Source organism: Nuphar pumila, chromosome 7, assembly GCF_984573655.1.
Source record: "Nuphar pumila chromosome 7, dmNupPumi1.hap1.1, whole genome shotgun sequence".
NCBI classification, from domain to species: Eukaryota; Viridiplantae; Streptophyta; class Magnoliopsida; order Nymphaeales; family Nymphaeaceae; genus Nuphar; species Nuphar pumila.
Genome location: NC_143255.1, coordinates 126,317,808 through 126,335,217, shown reverse-complemented (window position 1 = coordinate 126,335,217; position 17,410 = coordinate 126,317,808). Strand labels below are relative to the sequence as shown.

At 40.9% G+C, this 17,410-nt stretch overlaps 1 protein-coding gene across 1 annotated transcript; it reads right to left on the bottom strand.

The window, feature by feature from the left end:
* Window positions 1-4,879: 4,879 nt before the first annotated feature.
* On the bottom strand, window positions 4,880-7,039 carry LOC149833410 (uncharacterized). The gene is made up of 2 exons (XM_090013432.1): window positions 6,461-7,039; window positions 4,880-5,095 (listed from the first exon to the last, which is right to left on the bottom strand). The coding sequence occupies exons 1-2, from the start codon at window positions 7,037-7,039 to the stop codon at window positions 4,880-4,882; spliced, it is 795 nt and encodes a 264-aa protein (XP_089869558.1).
* Window positions 7,040-17,410: the final 10,371 nt, after the last annotated feature.

Below are 17,410 nucleotides of genomic sequence, written 5' to 3'. Positions count from 1 at the left end.
AGCCGAAACTTTCGATCTTATCTTTTGGAACTCTAATATGACTAGAGTTCTGATAATTTGGTTTTCTTAACAGTTATACTTCCACCCTAGGGAAGATTCTTTCCTTTGATAAGGCCACTTTAGAGGGAAAGTGCTTCCTCATTCGAGACAAAAACCCATTTTAGGCGCAAAGCTATTTTTTTGCATTTATTATATGGGTCCTACCACATATTTCTTCAACAACTGTCTAAATAAATTCATGAGACATTTCCAAGTGAAAATAGCATTCAAACTCGAAATGTGAAACAAATCAATTTCTACGAACCAATTATACTTAGGATATTCGTATCTTCGAAAATATACGCTCAAACCGTCAAGGAGTCATAACTTCCTCCCTAAGTAAAATCAAAAGATTTATACGAGCCAACTTTCTTAGTTATGTCAGTACAATGAGAATGGTGTACTTAGAATTTTTTAGAAAAAAATTGACGAAACCCCAAAATTTTTATGAGACCCACGAAAATGGTAGTGCGACCCACAAAAATATGCCTTAGAAAAATATCTTGTGGGACACACAGAATATTCTATGGAATATTCCATGTAGGCCCCACACAAAAAAAACCTCTTATCTTTATCCGGAAAGGCAAGGGAAAAAAGGTAAAAAGATTACTTGAAGACCAAGTAATTTTGGCTATAAATAGCCTTGATCTCCCTCTCTCCTCTCATAAAAAAATTGACCCCCCCCCCTCCTTTGCCTTCTCTCTCTCTCTCCTAAACCTCCCCTAACTTGCCTACTTGGTCTGAGCCCACCTGACCTGGTTTGAGCCTTCCTGATCTGGTCTGAACCTACCTAATCTGGTCTGAACCCACTTGACTTGGCTTGAACCTAGTTGGGTTTAGTCAAAGTCAAAGTCCCTTTTGGTCCCAAAACTAGGTTTGATTCACTAGACCTAGATCCAGCCCACTTGGGCTAAGTCTGAACCTGCCTAACCCAGTTGACTTGAACTGAACTGAGTTTGGTTCAAACCATTTGGGTTTAGCAGCTTGACCTGCTCTTACTCTTTCTCAACTAGGTCAAACTCATCTGACCTAGTCTGACCTCTCGAAGGAAGGTTTGAACCCTGTTCAAAGCAGTCGGAGTGTTCAGGAGTCATTCTTCATTGATCAGAAGTAACTTAGCTTCGTTGATCCATCTCTCTCAAGTATTTGCTTGTTTGTGTATACTGTATAATTTTTGAAGTAGTATCTGACCCTAATCCTTGGTTGAGCCCTTTAGGACACTTCGGTGTTCACGCGCTCGCCTTCTGACTATCATCAGATATACATGTTTGAGTGCACAGTATATGCATTCTTAAAAATTGTACCTCACCCTAGTTCTTGGTTGATGCCCTCTAGAACACTTCGGTGTTCATGCGCACGCCTTGTAACTATCATTGTTTGTTGATTCCCGTGTATATTGTATTGAGATTGTCGTCGCGTTATATAATGCTAAAGCTCCTGCTTTCTACAATTTAAATTACGTATTTTGTCTTGTCATCGTGTCGAACTATGCCAAGATTCTTGCTTTTTGTAATTATATATGTAAGATATTTCATTCAGTTTCACCCACCGAATAATAAGTATATGCACTCATTTACACTACCGCCATATAAAGTACAAGCTTCTGCTTATATTACATATAGTGCACGTAAATGAACATTCAAATAGAGATCAAACTCCAAATTGCCGATGTGATTCTATTGCCACTCCTAGATCAAGATTCTGCTTAACTAATGAAGCCTCTATTGAAAAGGCTTCGCTTTTGCGCAAAACTACTTTTTCGTAAAGGTCTAAGTCACTTGCACGTGGCCTGAATATGGCCCAAGGTTCTATCGAACCTTGATAGATATGAAGTACGCACAATAGTGCATATCTATTCACGAGTTAAAGCATAGCGATTTTCCCATCAAAGAGGGAAAGTGCTGCTGAAAATTCTGAAAAGATGCTCATCGAGCTTAAAAGAAACACACGTTTTCTCAGACAAAGACAGAGAGTGTTGCTGAAATTTTTGAAGAAGCTCAACCAAACTCAAAAAAAGTGTAGCGTTTTACTCCATCATACAGAGGAGGTGTTGCTCATATTTCGTCAAGTATTTTTTACAACGTAGAAAGGTTCGTCACACTTCTGTCGTCAAAACAGGAGAAGTGTTGTCGAAATGGTTGACAAAAGAGTTGTGTGAACCAATTGAATGACACGAGGATGCTCTGTTGTTAAAACGCTGCCAGAATGGATCATTTTCATGTTCGCTTGTAAGGGCACTTTACTCGTAAGGGCCAGAGAGCCAGAGTAGTTGTCGTGCCTTGACTAGGCCAACTGCTTGTTGTGGTGACAGACGCCGAATAGTCGATTCATTGAGATCGTGTCATATGCAGGTTGATTGAGATACTAATACATAACTAGACTCGTAAGGGTCGTTGTGTCGGAGTACGTTGTCCACCTGAAAGAGGTGATATGCTCGTGATGACTGTAGATGCCGAGAGCAGAGTCAAGCATGCATATAAATAAGACTTAAAGTCTGAACGAATCTCGTGGTTGAAGACTATGTTAGGGGGGACTACTGAATGGGGTCAGGTATATATGTCTTCAGTGCGGGAGGCACTGGCTTGCCTGAATGGCATGCACATATCCGATAAATAATCGTAAAACCGACAGACCCCTTCAGGACTATTGTTCACCATGGCATACTGTGATGGTATAGCCGCGAGTGAGATGTATTTGATTATGAACCTGATAGAGTTCAATGGGACCTCCAGTCACTCAGGGGTTTCGAGGTCGTGGTTATCCTTAAATATCTAAGGATTGAACCCGACTACTATAGTAGATGATGCATCTGAACCGACCTGTTAGGGTTATCCTGGTATGAAAACTATCGCCCTTACATGGATGGGGTCAACCGGCCTGTTAGGGTTATCCCGATATGAAAACTACCGCCCTAACATAGATGGGGTCAACAACCCTCCGAGGTATCTAAAATACATGGAATAATCAACCCTTAGAACGTCGCGTTGATGCATAAACAAAGCTTCTATCGCATACCAGGAGGTGAACAGAATAATATCGAAACAATGCATTAGCTCTAGGTTCAGCGATGTATGAATGTATGAGGGAATGGACGTTGTTGTGTGAAGTCCTGCATAACCTTGAGAAATGTGTCATAATCGGTATACTACTGGACCAATAGAGCAAAGACACGTATTGTATATGCACGACTAAGCGAAGCTTGAGAAGTTTACGTTTAGGTTCGTGGGATACGAATGCACTGTGTTATGATATGCGGAACAAGGCAACATCGAGTTTCAGGGTTTCTCTAGACAATGTTATATTGCTTCCTTTATTAAACCAAATATTACTTTTTCTAAGCAGTGATGTTTGTAATAAACAAGTGATTTTGATAAATGAAACACTTTGGTGGTCAAAAAGTGCTTGGCCACATACCTTTGATTTGCCCAGAGTTTTCTAAAACTGACGACTCATTATCGTCTGGTTCCACTGCTAAACGCTTTTTTAAGTTTCGCTGCAAAGAAAAAAAAATCATGAAAATTTTAAATTAACTTTGTTTTGGAAATCTAGGGTGTTACATTTCTCATGAAGATGTTTGTTTCTAGAAAAAAAAAAACATATTTTCTATTAAAAAGATCTCATTCGTATATGAGAAAGAGCATGAAAGAAATGCCCCCTTACCCCTTATGGATAGAATTGAGTGCACATTGAAAGTATATGTGCAGCGTCCTATGATTCTTGGATTTTCTCAAGATTTTGAGATTGCGAGTCACAACACAATTATAACACTTTCTCATGTTTAGTAAAATGAGAAAAAGTGAAAGCCATAATTTTGATTCCCACTTGAGACTGCTTATCCCTTGAATCTTGTGATTGTTGGTTACAAGATTGGCCTCATCACTAACAATCACAGCTTCTACTTAGTTGTGATTGCTCATCCTACCTATAACAAGTAAACATGCCTTACTCACAAAAAAATTGGGCTTAGCTACGGATCAGGCTGCCTAAGCCCGTCCAGCAAACTCTTGGGGATTGGGCAATGTTGTAAGTATCGGTATCAGCCCTGAATCGTTTGGCCAACGATGCCAATACTCAAGTGAATCGTTTTGAATCAGTAAAAAATAATTAAAAAATATTACGTGACATGTTAAAGCCATTAAAATAATATTAAAAATAATTTTAAGTAATTTTTACATTTATTAAAAATAACCGATTCAGAGTTGAATCGTGTTGATTTTCTGCCAATACTGACAACATTGTGCTTGGGTGCACGAGTTCGGTTCTTCTGGTATAGATTGCGATCTGGTGCACATGATCCTCAACCAAATTTCCATTTCTAAGTTCTAAACTTGTAATTAGTCCAGGCCATGTCGTAGCCGTTTCTTTAACCCCCTCAAGTTAAGATTGGACTAATGGGCTTGGATACTTTGATTACATGTTCCAGATCCGGGTGCAACCCTGGTCTACCAATCCAGGTTCCAAGTTTCCAACTACTAGAGGTGATCCAGGGATTTCTTAATCACATGGGCCCCACAGCAACAGAGTCTGGGCCGGTCCCACTCAAAATGCAGTCAAGTGATTGGCTGTGGTACATAAGTGATCAGTTGAGATCCATTGATGTCAAATGTTCCAACATCTATCCGACCCGTATCCACGGAAAAAGCCCTGAACACAAGGACTTCTTGGACAACAAAACGCAGTGTCAGACTCCTTCCAAACTTCATATACAACGTCCAGCTAAGAGAAAGAAAGGAAACACCAACTTATCAAAACCTTCATGGCAGGTGCAACAAGCCCCACGTGACAACAAATAATGACGAGTTTGAAGATGAGATGGAAGGATAAAAGGAAGCAGTGGACATCAATCTACCTTCTTCTGGGCAGCAGTCTCGGATGGGGACGAGGACGGTCTCGGCTTGTCCTCGGAGGACTTCGCGTGCACCTCGTCCCTCTCCTTGAAGTACGTCTCGAACGCCCTGGGCAGGAACCGCGGGATCAAGAAACCAAAGAGGTTGGTGGAGAAGTAGACCAAGTTCGCCACCGCCAAGCCCCTCCCGAACCACGCCCATCCCACGTCCTGCAACTCATCATCAAACCCCAAACCTCACTTTAATCAGTATACACATGGTGTCAACGGGTCGGGTGTACCCGGACCCGACACGAACCGTACAGGGTCCGGTTATGGTGATAAATAAGAAGACGCGAGTCCGGACCCGAAGGTCTGATTAATAAATGGATCCGGGTATAATTTGTGAAATTTTATATCTGACCCGAGTTCCGATTAAGACCCGCAAATTTTCAATGTAAAAATGATAAAAAAATATGATTTTACCGAGTATGGTTGGGTCTGGTTCATGTAGTTCTTATCGTGTCCGGGTATGGTTTCTCTTATGGTGGATCTGATTAGATGCGTAGTAGCCTAGCTCTTTAGCAACCGAGGCCCACGAGCGAAGGGGCCCAGACTGGATACCATACCCCCAAAACAGGGGCCAGGTGTGGTTCCACCTGAGTCCGAACCAAGCCCTACCCGTTGACACCCCTACATGGCACGGTTTGACGTGTCCGACACGTGTCAACAACGACACGATCATATTCACAGTGCGTGTCCTTGTGATTGATTATCCATGTTGGATGTAGATCTGAAAACAAGTTCTGAATGTGTAATAGCACCCTTGGACTTATATTATATGAACCGGAATTCTACATTCCCGGATTTGGAGGCCCATCAACAGAATCACGGGATATGTTTTGGATCCACTATATTTGCTGGATCGGATCCTACTGAATAAAAAACTTGTGTCTAAGGACTTTTGGACCTTTACGAAAAATGAGAGAGCTGACATGTTTATATGATAAAGAAACGAGAGGAGATCCGGTCATATGACTCATATTGTGAATATCACCAATTTCTGGAGATATTGAATACCTATCAAAAAAGCGTTTCTGGTGGAGAGCACACTCGGACACGTGAATGGCCCAAAATTGGCATCACGAGTTCTCCGATACGACGGGGTCTCTCCTCAAATTAGACCCGCCATGTACCCGTGTCGTATCCATGAGATACAAGCTGACACATGAACACAGACACTGACCGGACAGACAATATTAGTATTATTTTATTATTTTATTATTTTCTATTGTTCTAAGGTTACATTTCAATAAAATCGCATTTTTTTTCAATATTAAAATATAAAAAAATACTTTTATTGATTGAATTTGAAAAAAAAAACTTCGTGTCTTTGCGATCCTATTTTCCCAAATAATTTTCGAACTTGCGAGTCGAACCCACGTCACGCGTCCTCGTGTCCACGTGTCTTTGTTAATAGCTACCAATACCATGTAAACAACCAACCAATGCGCCTATCGAAAAAAAAAAAATAAGAGGACGTGTGGTGCAGGAGACTAGGAGTTGATATTACTACCCGGATCCAAAATCTCTCACCTTGATGCTGGCGTCGGCGGGCAGTGGCTTGCGGGTCCAAACTTCGACGACCCAGTCGATGATGACGAAGATCCGGCGGACGGTGTAGAGGAGGGTGACCATGGCTCTGACGGGAGGCGAGAAGAGAGAGAAGCCGGAGATGATGTTCTCGGTGAGGATCTGGCTGGAGAGGAGGAAGAGGTGCGGGGTCACTGACCGGACGGCGTGGTCGTCGCCGCGGGCGAAGCCGCCAAGGACGTAGGCGAGAGGCAGGAAGAGGCCGACGGTGGTGCCCACCACCACGTAGAGCTGGAAGAGCATGGACCCGCGGAAGATCTCCTGGGAAGAGGAGGAGGAAGAAGGTGAGGAGAGGGTGGGGAAGGCGTAGCGGGAGAGGGAGAGGAGGTAGACGGTGATGAAGGCGGGGAAGGCGATGTCGAGGGGAGGGACGAGGCCACTGGCGGAGAAGACCATAATGAATGCCACCAGCTGCAGCTCTATCACGCGGAGCGACCCCATCACTCCCCCCACGCTCTGTGCCAGCTCCGTCTCCGGCGACGGGTCACTCCTCGGTGCTACTGCGAGGGACACCCCCGACATTTTTATTTTTCTTTCCTTTTTTCTTCTCACAGAGAGAGAGTTTCTTGTATATTGAGGGAGATTCTTTTTCTTTCCTTCTTTCTTCTGAGAGAGAGAGAGAGTTTCTTGTATATTGAGAGAGATTCTTTTTCTTTCTCTTCTGAGAGAGGGAGAGGAATTTCCTGTATATTGAGAGAGAGAGTACTCGAACTGAGTTCCAGAGAGAGAGAGAGAAAGATTTGTTTATTTTCTATTATGTTTTCCTTTCTCTTTTGGACAAAGAAAGACGACGGGAGGGAATGGATAATTATGAACATGATCACGAGTTTACCCTTCGTTAAAATTTTCTAACCACATGGACTCGAGTCCCAACTCCCAAACCGTTTCTAGTGAACGAGAGCTGTTTTTTGACATAAATACCCTTACTGAAAGAAAATAAGTATGGTCTGTTATCGAGATTGGTGTTTGTCCCTCGATTGAAACTTTGGGGCATTTTCCGCCAATCAGTAAAAGAAAATCGGCGCGGGCTTTTCTGCTGTTTTGGTTCACAGCAAGATGGGATGTGTTGGTAATTTAAAGTTTATATTATGGTGAGTTATGTCATTTCGCGCCTGAAAACGTGGGGGGCGTCGTCAGTGAAGGGCATCTGCATGGGTGACACGTTGCAACACGTGGTCGCAATTCTTTAGATGGTCGACACGCGACACCCGGTTTGAAACCTTTAAATGAATTAAATGCCACTAACATTATAAGAAATTACGGACACGCCCTATTTGACTCTTTTTCACTTTCATTGTTGACGTAGCCACAAAATCGCATCGTACAGAATTTCCGAGAGAAAAAAAAAACTTTTTTTTGTGTGTGTCTCAAAAAAATGAGATAAATATCGGTATGGAAAATAGTGAAAAACCATATTATCGTATGAAGTTATCGTGACAATATCCAGATTTTCATGGCTTCTGAGCATCTCGGGAGAATAACGTTAGATATTTCAAATATCGACGAAGTTTGCGAGACGTGCTGATTATAGCAAATAGATCGTTGAGTTTGTTAGAATTTTAGATACAAAACCGATACGATATTTTTGGTTTCGGATAAGGATTGTAAAAATGTAATGCATTTTCGAATTGAAGTTGGACTTGTGTGGGCGTACTCGTTATCGGGTTTGGATCAATGACGTCATGTATCGTTTGGCCAACGATTCAGGTGAATTGGCCGAACCGATACTCAAGTGAATCGTTATGAGTCAATTAAAAAATATTATGTGTCAATCAGAACTTGATACGGGTTAAAGTCATAATATTAAAAAAATAATTTTAACTATTTTTATATTTTATTAAAAAATAGCCCATTCAGTAGTAAAGTGGATCGATTTTCTGCCAATACACGCCGATACGCACCGATACTGACAACACTGGTGTAGAAGACATTTCTGTCAATGTCCATCAGATCTGTACTACACGTAAAATCTCATTCTCCTTTTAGCAGATCCAAAAACATCGATTCAGGTACAAATGAATTTTTTCTTTGAGAAAGAAAAAATGGGTTGACGTAGATGGTATTACAGCCAAATCTAAATGCAAATCCAAGGATATAATATTTCATCCAAGTTGGATTCATATCCAAAAACATACCCATTTTGCAAATTTTGGATAGGGTCGAAATTGATCCAATCTATGTTTGACCCATTTGCTTCCCGGTGGTATGCAATCATATCCGATATCATGTTTCAAGTTTCACATTAGCTCAAAAAGAGCACATTTTCATGTGAGTAACATCGGAGCAGGTTTTGAATCGCGACCAAATCCGAATCCACTTGGTAAGATTTTGGGAGCACCACATTTTGGCAAAACTTGAATCAGAGATTGGTTTCACTCATCCCCTATGTCATCCCGGATATTCGTACCGCTTTGTAGTTTTTCAATGAAAAAGTAGAAATTTTTAAGTCACAAAATTGTGTGTTTTTTGTCAACGGTTGACTTTTGAATCGACAAAACATTCGGCAGACACGTCGGATTTCTACAATTTAAGTGTTAATCTTCACTAAATGAGTGATGTAGATCGCACAAAACCACTGGCATCAATGAAATCTCAAAAAGAGTACGAAGATAGGGATGACACATGAGTTGAAGCCATTTGAAACTAGTGTGGCAGCCGCTGCAAACATTTGCTTCCAACCCAATGCAAAGCTTCCAAGGAGAGCCATGTGCATAAATTCATATTTAAGTAAAACAAAGAGAGCATTCGTAGGCGCTAAGAATGCCTGTTCCCCAATCACTGGACTTGTTAATTCATGAGGACCATCAATTGTGTGTTATTCTCCAATCCTCACTAGGGGTGGCAATTTCTTACATGACTCGCCAACCCGACCCGCCAACCCGCCTCTTAGGCGGGTTCGGGTTGGGGGTATGCCAACCCGCCAACCCGACTGACCCGTTTAATAAACGGGTTAGGCGGGTGGGTCAACCCGCCAACCCGCCAACCCGACCCGCCAACCCGTCTGCTCGACCCGTCAACCCGCCAACCCGACCCGCCAACCTGACCCGTCAACCCGATCCGTCAACCCGCCAACCTGACTCGCGAACCTGAAAACCCGTTTACCCGACCCAACCCATTTATTAAATGGGTTGGTGGGTCGTGTCGGGTTACCCGTTTATTAAACGGGTCGGGTTCGTGTTTGCCACAGCCGACCCGTTTAATAAACGGGTCGGGTTCGGGTTGAGGTATGCTGACACGCCAACCTGCCAACCCGCCAACCCGACCCGATTGCCACCCCTAATCCTCACATCATGGTTGGTACACCATAACCACCAACTCTAGAGGGTGTTGTGTTCTCGCCCAAAGTCCGATGTGTACGGAGGAGGAATATCTTGGGACCCATGATAATTCATATACCAATGTTATCCATGATTATTTTATGCGTTTGACAAAAATGTTCTCTCATAAAATAGATATCCGTTTGACGAAAATATTCTCTTGTAAATAGCTTTGCACATTCCTACGACTCTTATCATTGTTTGAGTTGGAGCCCATCGGCTTCTTCAAGAAGACAATGCCTGAGTTGAAGTTTGTGAAGCATATTTTTAAGAGTGCATCATTACTAGAGTCTCTAAGAATCAACTTCGGTCCGAGAAAAATGGTGTAGTGGGCTGTCATTACTAATGAACTTGTTTGCTTGGAAAGGTTGTATCCTCAGTTGCACATAGAATTACATTACAACAGGAAATAAACGCGACGATGAACGATATGAATGTTTTGGTGATCTCTTTTGTAAAAATGAGAGTCTTTAAAAGATAGATATGCGTTTAACGAAAATATCCTCCCATAAATAGTTTTCCACATTCCCGCGAGTCTACATTTCTGTGAGACTACGTTCTGGATCACCCTTTAACAATTCACTCTCTGATCTGATTTCTACTGTAAATCGGTACTCTCTGATCTGATTTCTACTGTAAATCGCTACTCTTTGATTTTATCTCTCTCGTAGATCGCTACTGTCTGATATGATTTTTACTCTAAATTGCTACTCTCTGATCTAATTTTTATTGTAAATCGTTACTTTCTAATCTTATTTTTATTGTAAATCGCTACTCACTGATCTGATTTCTCCTGTAAATCGCTACTCTCTGATCTCTCTCGTAGATTGCTACTGTCAGATATAATTTTTACTGTAAATTGCTACTCTCTGATCTGATTTCTATTGTAAACCGTTACTCTCTAATCTAATTTTTATTATAAATCGTTAATCTCTTATTTGATTTTTACTATAAATCGCTGCTCTCTGATTTGATTTTTACTGTAAATCGCTACTATCTTGTCTGATTTCTACTATAAAATGCTACTCTCTGGTCTGATTTCTACTATAAATCGCTATTCTCTGATCTGATTTCTACTATAAATTGCTACTCTCTGATCTGATTTTTACTCTAAATCACTACTATTTGATTTGATTTCTACTGTAAATCGTTACTCTCTGATCTGATTTCTATTGTAAATCGCTACTCTCTGATCTAATCTTTGTTGTAAATCGATGCTCTCTATCTACTCAGTTTGACGTTGCCACCATTATCTCTTCTGTAAATTGCTATTCTCTGTCTAATTAGTTTGACGCTTGCACCCTGGTATCGTGATGAACAATAGGCAGAATGCTTATTCTTAGTTCAACTATTTCTCACAAGCAAACAACGACAATGGGTGATTCAACGACAGAATACGACGGCAAAGGGTGCTTTGACGATAGCAGACGACGACAAAGGGTGTGTCGTCAAAGAGAGCTCCTGTTACAGCAGATGGTGCATTGTCAAAGGGTGATCCAAAATGTTTAGGGCGAAATATTGTGAGGAACTCTTGTTACAATAGATGAATTTACTGTTAGGACGAAAACAAAACATTTAGACTTTAAAGAATTAAGATATTGCTCCCTTTTTCTGTATGAAAGACATTTTTGTCTTTTTCTAGAATTATCATTTCATGATAGAAATGACGAGAAAGGGTACTTAAGTCTTTACAATCGCACTGAACTTTGATGCTAACTGATTCTGACTCACACGAAAATACAAGCCTCACGTGCTTACATACGTGGCGCTCACTCGGATCCCGAACACGCACTTGCGTACATATAACCTACTTCGCACCAACTCACCCTCTTCTCAATCAAAGGCCAGAAAATGCAAAAAACCACTCAAAACACCAAAACCCCAACATCATCATCTTAATGTGATTCGATCAACCTCCCTTCAGTTGCACTAAAAAACAGAAAAATTATCAAGTATATTAACCTTACAAAGGTTGCACCATCCATCCCCAGACCGCCCAACAATGCCTTCAAAGAATAAACTCCCCATTCTCATCTTCTTCATCCTCCCTCTCTCTTTCTCTCTCTCTCTCTCTCTCTCTCTCTCTCAACCCCTTAACTTGCATCAACCTCCCAGCCAACACCTCACAAATACTGACCTATCATGCTTCATCATCCACCACTACAGAACTTAGAAAGCGCTTTGTTTCCTCATCAATCTCATCTCCACCAGAGCTCCCATCAACCTCCTCATCTTCGGAATGTGAGCCGAAGCTCCTCTCCTCATGGCTCTCAACAATGGCGGCCAAATGGTCTTCCTAGAAGCGATCACAAGCATTGAGAGCTCAAGTTTATAGTTCCATGGATCGCAGACCTACAAGGTAGAGCTTGACAAGTTGGTAGAGGAAGCATATGATCTTCTCCGTCGCGCCAGCGAGTGGAGCAGACCGTCTGCGACTTTCATGGCTCGCTTCGTGGCTCGTAGTATGAATTGGCCATGACAGGGCTCCCAGCAGAGGTGTATGATGGAGAATGGGACATGGTGATTGTTGATGGTCCTAGTGGCGATCAACTGGATGCACCAGGAAGGATGGAAGCCATCTACAGTGTTGGAGTCATTGCAATAATGGGAACCAAGTTGAAGAAGGTTACAAATATGGTGGCGGATAATGCTGATCGGATGGTGGAAAGGTGGTATTCATGAGAGTTTCTGTGCGAGGAGAATGTGGCTTCTGCAAAGGGGAGGTTCGGGCATTTCAGGATATGTGCTTCTGTTTCAACTGCTTTCTGCTCTAACACTGATGATGTTCATACCAATGTTGTTAAAATCGGTTCACTAAACTGATTAGGTTTACTGAAATGCCTGAATAGAATGTAATCGAATCGAATCATTTTTTATTGATTTTTTTATTGATTTTTTTATTTAATTTTACTTTATATATATTTCGGGAAACATTTAAGTGAATCGATATTCAAGGTAGAATAGGCCCAATTCAGGCTGATTTTGTGATTTAGTCCATAAATCTCTCAATTTCAAAGAATCTTGTATCATCCCTTGTATTTGACTTGATGTGTCGATTTGATCAGAATCATTCGATTCTGCTCAATTTGAATCAGTTTTTACAATGTTGGTCTACACAAAGTATCTCGTCGTGAGAAATGCATGTTAATTTACTGCACCTTTTTGGAGGTGCAATGTGATTGCATATTTTTGGTGTGCTGCTGCATCTAAACAACCTCCATTTTTTTTATACAGCCTGTCAGCTCTAGTACGCAATAACAAATAGAGGGTGATTAGGTGTAGCAGCACACTTAAAGTGTAGAATCATATTGCACCTCATCCTCCTTGGATGCCAAAACCCTCTTCCCCCTTCGACAACTAGGTACACTACAATAAAAACCTTAATTAGTGACAAAAATTTACAACAGATTATTTCCATATCGCAAATTTGTGACAGATTGGCTAGAGAAAACTAGTCATCCCTAAAATAAAAAATTAGCGACAAAAAATTGTGTCGCTAAGCCGTCGCAACTTCACGGCGGATGAGCGACAAAATTTTTTAGTCTCTACTCTGTCGTTAATTAGCGACGGAGTTTCTGACAAAAATTTTCTGTGGCTACTTTTCAATTTTAAGGATGCGCAAAATTCTCCCTTCCTCTTTTCGCTCTCTCTACCTCTTGTTTTCCACCTTGGTCGGGCACCGTTGTTTTCCCCCAAATTGGCTTCCTCGTCCGCAGCCGGCAGGAGCCAGGTGCTATCGATGTAACCACCACCGCCTCTTTCACTTCCCCATTTGCAGTCTCGCTGGAGCCGGGTCATCGCCGACCTCCGTTGGATCTAGCACCATCGCCCAACTTTGCATTTCCGTCGTAGATCCAGTGTCTTCCTCTACCCTTCTGCATCTGGATGGACGCTACCTCTCGTCCCACCGTCGTCATCGATAATGGGACAGGGTGAGCACCCCTTTTCCTCTTTTTTTTTTTGAATTTCGTTTTCCTCTTCTGATTGATAATCGCCATGTTTGGGAGTAATTGTGTTCTGGATTTGGGGGTTTCTTCTTACGCGCCAGAGGCCGCAAATGTCTTTGTAGATGGAGAATTGGACGCAAGTGTTGAAGGTTGGGTTTAGGGCGAAGTGGGTGGTGTAGGACTCGAGGTAGGCGATGAATTAGTGCTTGGAGGGATACTCGGGGTAGTGAGGAGGGAAGGAGAGGCGAAGGAGTGGGCAAAAGCGCTTGGGGAGGTGGAGCTTGAGGTGGTCGTAGGTGCGGCGCTGCCACAACGAGGCAATGCAGTCGATTTTCTCCAGCATCATGAAGGGCACCCCTTGCTGCTTCAAGCACGCACGCCCGTGTCTCCAATCTCGACGGCCCCGCCCCTTCGAACATCGGCCCATTCACCCATACTGACCGCCGCATGAACAATGACTCGTCGTCCGGGATGCGCACCATTTTCCTCTTTACTCTTCCACATGGTGGAGAGATTGAGTTATTTCACAGTGGTTTGGGTGTTCAGTTTTTACTCATTTTTCTAGTCGGGTCACTGGTGATCTGTAAGGCTGCTCCTTTTTGCTTGTGGCAGTTTTGTTTTATGAGAGTATTCTTATTTCAAAAACATTTCCTGAGCGTTTGCTTTAGATTTTGTTGATTTTAGTTTTTTGTCTCATCGTCGTGATCATCGACGTCTTCATTGTCATCACCATCATTTTTCAATCCATGTTTGAACTGTGTGGAGAAGTTCTGTGTTGATTTAAGACTGTTTTTTGTGCCACTTATCTTTGTAGATTTTTTTGTAGGTTCTATTGTCTTTGTAGAAGATGGTTTGAACTGTTGTTTGACAGATGGAAGTTTGTGGTGGCGGTTTAGGTTCTGAGCTTGGTGTTTTAATCTTTGCTTTTCTTTGATGGTTGCATTTGTGTGTAGAACTGGAGGGAGGTAACAAAGGCTTTTTCTGTGGGGATCTTGGGTGTGACTTAATGGCAACAGAAGTACAAATGGAGAAGTGTATCCTTTTTGTTTATGTTATATTTCTTTTTTGTGTAGTAATGTTTCAACTTTTTAGGATCTAATATTCTTGTGGTTTAGTTAGCCCTGCCTACAATTTGATTTCTTTTGGTTCTTTCTTTTATAAATAAGTTTTTCGCATCGAGGGTATGTGAATATCATTTTACCTTTCTCTTCTTTTCTCTTGTAGGAAATAGGGGTTGTTTGTGCATTTAGGTTTTGTTGAATATGCTACTAATACAGTTTAGATTGTTGTTTTTTCTGTTTCTTTCCATTTTCCTTCTTCCTTAATCTATAATGAGGCTTCTGTTGTGTCAAGCCACATTTTTCACCAATGATCTGTTAGTTTTTGTGGATTCTATTGTTACGTGCATCTGTTGAAAGATTCAGTAATTTTGATTTTCTCATGTTTGAATAGAGATTTTTCACCAATGGTAGCATCAACATTTGTGGTTTGCATTATGTTCCTTGCATGTCTTGAAAGATCCAACAACTTTGGTTGGCTTATGTTTCTGGTTGGGTTGTTTTCATTTTTCTGTTGGCATCTGTTAGTGGCTCGTTTGACTAATTTTTTTGTTAGTGTGGTGTTACATGGATTCTATGATGGTCTAGCTCTCATGTTTGTGTATTTTCTCCTTCTGACTCAAAATGTTCTATTGTCATATGTGAAGAGGTTTGAAATCAGAGTGTCATGAGTTTCCTTGAGAATGTATCAAATATGGCTTGTTACTTGGTTTTGACCAAATCTTTTGTGTCTCATCAAAATTCCCAATGTTATTTAGTCTTTGGTGGACCATAACATCAAGAATGGATTTAGGTGTTCATGTTGGCTATTTTTAGATGTTGAATAACAGATTGAGTGGAGAGATCCCATCTGTAATTGGCTTGATGCAAGCTCTTGCTGTTCTGTGAGCACCTCTATCAAAAACTTGTGAATTTTTACTTGCTTAATAAGTAAGCATGCAACTCATATAGAGGATAAGCTTCATAGTTTGCAATTAATGGCATGATAGATTCAGTCTTTAAATGTTTGCTATTTTGAGTGCAAGAAAGTACTACCTCATATATCAAATGCAATCTTTTTTAGTGAAACTTGTTGTGTTAAAAGGTTTCTTTTTTTATTTATTTTTGTGCCTTGACTATAGGATGGATGACGGCCTTGTAATAACTTGTTTTTTTGTTTCAGAGACTTGAGTTGCAATCTTTTGACTGGTCCTATTCCCCCAATATTGGAAAATTTGACTTACATAGAAAAAATGTAAGTTGATGTTTCTAATCAGAGTCAGACTTCCCGTCCTATTTTAGATTTAGATTGATTGTTATTGTCTAGAGGGTAATCAAAGCTACATTCATTTTCTTTTCATTTTCTCTTCAAAATTTTGTAATTTTTTGTGTAGCCAATAGATAGGTAATCATTATCTGTGAGGAGCATGTCTTTATTTTGTTTTCTTCATTTTTAGTGTGGGAATGTTGCATGATGTGTTGTTTGTTCACCCGCAGGAAGTTACATGATAATCAGCTATCTAGCCACATACCACCTGAACTTGGGAAGTTGGCTGACTTGTATAACCTGTAAGTCCTTTCGATATCATTCTTGGGTTAGTCTATGTGTCATTCAGCCATGTTATTTTGATTATCTTAGATTAGGTGCATTGCATATAATTTATTTCATTATATTTTGTTTATCAATACTAATATTTTGGTTCTCTTATAGGATGCTGGAGATGATCAGCGTAGAGGAGCTGATGGAGGCATGGATGGAGGGGCAGATCGAGACAATGAAGAGGATGATGCTCCAAATCTTGGCGAGAAGTAGCTTCATGTGTTGAATTTGTTTTACGTACTTGTTGTTTCAAACAAAATTCTTTGTATATATTCACTTATAACTAATTAGAACTTGGCGAGGATTATACTGGGTTGTCAAATTTGTTTCACTTATGACTTGTATTAAATTTGTTTCACCTACTTTGTATATGTATTTTTTATGTGTTCTTTGTCTTTTATACATAGCTTATATAAATTGTATAACGGATTTTTTTTCTCGATATTTATATTTCAAACAAAATTTTTTATTTTTTTTTAAATTTTGCAATGGATTAGAGATGGATATTATCTGTCGCTAATATTTGATTTTGCGACAAAATGTAATCCATCGCTAAAATAGCGGATATGTATCTATCGCAATACCAAATCCTTGCTTATTTAGCGACGAACTCGCGATGGATAATGATCGTCGCTAATCCATCACAAATTAGCGATGAAAATAGCGACATATCAGTTCTGTCGCTAATTAGCAACCAAGAATATGTGACGGATGTTAATCCGTCGCTAAACACATTTAGCGACGGATAATTCACAGTTTTCTTGTAGTGGTAGGCCTTTCCTTCACTTCAGCACTAAAGCTAATGGTGGCCATCTCAAGGTTTAAATATGGAATGCCTGGGATGCCTCCGCCCCTTAGGTGAGTGTGCCATGCTGGGTGTTTAAACAGAGGGAGAATCAGGTGCAATGTTATTGCACAGGTTTAGTGTGATGCTGAACCTGATGCCCATTGCTGGTTGGTAAACAAGTTGAATGAGTTGAGCCTAGCCTGTT

What these genes read in the sequence shown, in the direction of transcription:
- LOC149833410 (XM_090013432.1), bottom strand. Translation starts at nt 7,039, where the DNA reads ATGTCGGGGGTGTCCCTCGCAGTAGCACCGAGGAGTGACCCGTCGCCG. An exon ending in CCGCCGACGCCAGCATCAAG is followed by an intron (nt 5,096 to 6,460) that starts GTGAGAGATTTT and finishes GATGAGTTGCAG; the next exon opens with GACGTGGGATGGGCGTGGTT.